Genomic DNA, 3,066 nt, shown 5'->3' with positions numbered 1-3,066 from the left:
AAAGTCCGCGTTATCTCTGCTCGAGCAGCGGGTGCTCCATTGACAAGAGATTCCCTTTGACATCGTCATGGAGCCTCCGAGCCAATCAGCATCGGCAGCGCCTCGAACCCAGCCCTCCCACTCCATATTTGGGTAATGACGTAGCGGCAGCATTGAAAAGGTTCCCCATATATACACAGCGATGTCAGGGACCCCGCTCCCAACGTTACTTTACACACTGAACTTTATCACCGGAGCGCATGAAGCGCAGGAGTAACATAGAGCTCATCCTCTCACAGCCAGACAGAGACATGCAGTGGTGACCCCGCCTGGCTGGGTTACACACTATTGTTTGTTATAAGCTTCTAGGAAAAGAACAGAAAGAAAGAGAGAGAGAGAGACACGCAGAGGCACTAGTTTATTTTTTCTCTCTCCACGATGACGGCAAAAACTCTGGAAAAGGTGCCGGTAAATCTCGGGGGGTTCGTGCATCCCGCAGCAGAGAGCGTGTACTCGGTGGATGACATCGCCAGTCTGCCGACCTCTGTTGCCATCTTCCCCAACACCGACTTGGGAGCACATTACGACCAGATCAATGTGGCAGCAGGTAAGATGACACACTGTGTATTATTAAGACCAAAATGCCTGTTCTTGTAAGAGAAGTTGTCCAGGATGTCTTCACAAACTGTTAATTAAATAGCAAAAGTGTTTTGTTTTGACTCTCATTGTAAAAGAGTGAGTTTAAATGCTTCCTGTATTATTGACAGAAGAGTCCATGCGCAGTATGACAGAGATGCACCAGCTTTCTCTCGCTTTGTTCCGACTTTCCTGTGTGGTGTGAACAGGTTGATGATTTATGTTTTTTTATTTGTTTTCCTCCGCAGATGGCTTGATGGGCGCAGACCTGAGCGCAGAGAAACGCTCTCTGGACCTCTCCTCGTACTCCAGCGGCTTCTCTCAGCCCGCACCCCACCGCAACCAGACCTTCACCTACATGGGAAAGTTCTCCATAGACTCCCAGTACCCGAGTAACTGGAACCCCGAGGGAGTGATCAACATCGTCTCTGGCATCTTCAACATGGCCCAGCCGCCTCCTCCTCCCTCCTCTTCAGCCTCGTCCTCCCCGGCCTCTTCAGGCTCTCCCAATCACTTCTCCAGCGGAAATTTAAGTTGCACCATGGCGGCTCAGAGCCAGGCAGAGATAGACCACCACCACCATCTGTACTCCCCCCCGCCTCCCTACTCTTCCTCTGGTTGCGGGGAGGTGTATCAGGACCCCTCGGCGTTTTTGTCCACCTCCACTTGCCCCATCGCTTCTTACCCTCCACCCTCCTACTCTTCACCAAAGCAGCCCGGAAGCTCAGACGCACCGGGGCTTTTCCCCATAATCCCTGACTACTCGGGCTTCTTCCAGCCGGCTTGTCAGCGGGACATGCACACGGCAGGTATCCAAGATCGGAAACCGTTCGGCCAGTGTCCGCTTGATACATTCCGCGTCCCCCCACCCCTGACCCCGCTGAACACTATCAGGAACTTTACTCTTGGGGGTCCAGGTGGTACTGGCTCCGAGGGAGGACCGCCGAGGCTCCCCTCTGCCTACAGCCCACAGAACCTGCCCCTGAGGCCGATCCTGAGGCCCAGAAAATACCCGAACAGACCCAGCAAGACGCCCATCCATGAGCGGCCGTACCCCTGCCCGGCGGAGGGCTGCGACCGGCGGTTCTCGCGCTCAGACGAACTGACCAGACACATCCGCATCCACACTGGACACAAGCCGTTTCAGTGCCGGATCTGCATGCGCAACTTCAGCCGCAGCGACCACCTTACCACGCACATCCGGACGCACACGGGTGAGAAACCGTTTGCCTGTGACTTCTGCGGTCGTAAGTTCGCTCGGAGCGACGAGAGGAAGAGACACACTAAAATCCACCTGAGGCAGAAGGAGAGGAAGTCCTCCACTGTCTCCTCCTCGTCCTCCTCCTCGTCCAGCAGCTCTGGACTGGAGCGGCCAGGTGCCATCAGCGCTACCAACGGGATCTGTTCCTAGATTTCCCTGGAAAATCTTTGATATCACCATGGCAGCGTGACGCACACTAACCCCTAAAAATAAAATAACTATCAGATGATGATATCGAAATTGTTGTGAACTGAAGACTGCAGCTTAATCACGAGAATGGGAATAAACAAAAACTTTTGTGCAGTCGTGCGCAATTACGCATGATTGACCAATTCCTGCTGCAGAACTGAGAGAAAGACAGACACGAATGCACTTTGCCTGCACAGTCTACTGAAAATACAAGTAAAATATAGCCATTAATTCATAGGAATTTACAAGGGAGTTTGTAATATAAAGTTAAAAAAACAAAAACAACTTATCCCCAACACTCCCCAAACGGAGCGCACAGCCCGTGCGTGTAAATGTGAAATAACTGCAATAAGGTTACAAAGAATTAAAACAATTTTAAGTTATTTGATTGACAAGGAGTTCATTTTAATACGTTTGCTAGTGGCTGTATTTTCCCTTTAGTGCCTTGCCGTGTGTCTTTTTGTACACTGACTGAATCAAGGACGCTTCTAATGAAATGTATATTTGTCCTTTAATATGTAAAGTTGGAAAACATTCTATTTTTGTACACATTTCGTCTCGTGTGAGTCTAAGTGTTCAGCAGTTGTGGTTCATGTGTAAAACCATGTGTAAATATGTTGGACTCATACCGACCTGACATTTTTGTTGTAATGTAATGTAACCTATTAAATGTATGACGATGATAAACACAGCCGGGATCATCCGTTTGGTTTATTACTCAGAACTGTGGCAAAACACAGAGCAGAGGTGCGTTCATGGAATCCAAGCATCGCTGGGTTGAAGGTGGACTTTCTTTTAACTGCATTTATATAAAAAGACTTGTTGATGTTGGAAATTTTATTGGGTAAATCCCACGTTGCGTCACGAATGGCATCTCTGACTCAAAGCTTTTACCCACTCACTTTTCACTTTTTTTTTTCTTTTTAATTTTGGTATTAAATTAGGTTATAAACAGGATATCAGGTGGGAGTTGGTGTTAAAGTCGCCAGCCACAACAGAAC

General features: G+C 48.9%; 1 protein-coding gene across 1 annotated transcript; it reads left to right on the top strand.

Annotated features, from left to right (window-relative positions):
• The first annotated feature begins 201 nt into the window (after window positions 1–201).
• egr2b (early growth response 2b) lies at window positions 202–2,756 on the top strand. Its single transcript, XM_008279304.1, has 2 exons — window positions 202–586; window positions 864–2,756. Exons 1-2 carry the CDS (start codon window positions 418–420, stop codon window positions 2,024–2,026), a joined length of 1,332 nt encoding a protein of 443 aa, XP_008277526.1. The 5' UTR covers window positions 202–417; the 3' UTR covers window positions 2,027–2,756.
• Window positions 2,757–3,066: the final 310 nt, after the last annotated feature.

This window comes from Stegastes partitus, unplaced genomic scaffold, assembly GCF_000690725.1.
Source record: "Stegastes partitus isolate 25-593 unplaced genomic scaffold, Stegastes_partitus-1.0.2 Scaffold154, whole genome shotgun sequence".
Lineage (NCBI taxonomy): Eukaryota > Metazoa > Chordata > Actinopteri > Pomacentridae > Stegastes > Stegastes partitus.
This window is presented reverse-complemented; position numbering and strand designations above follow the sequence as displayed.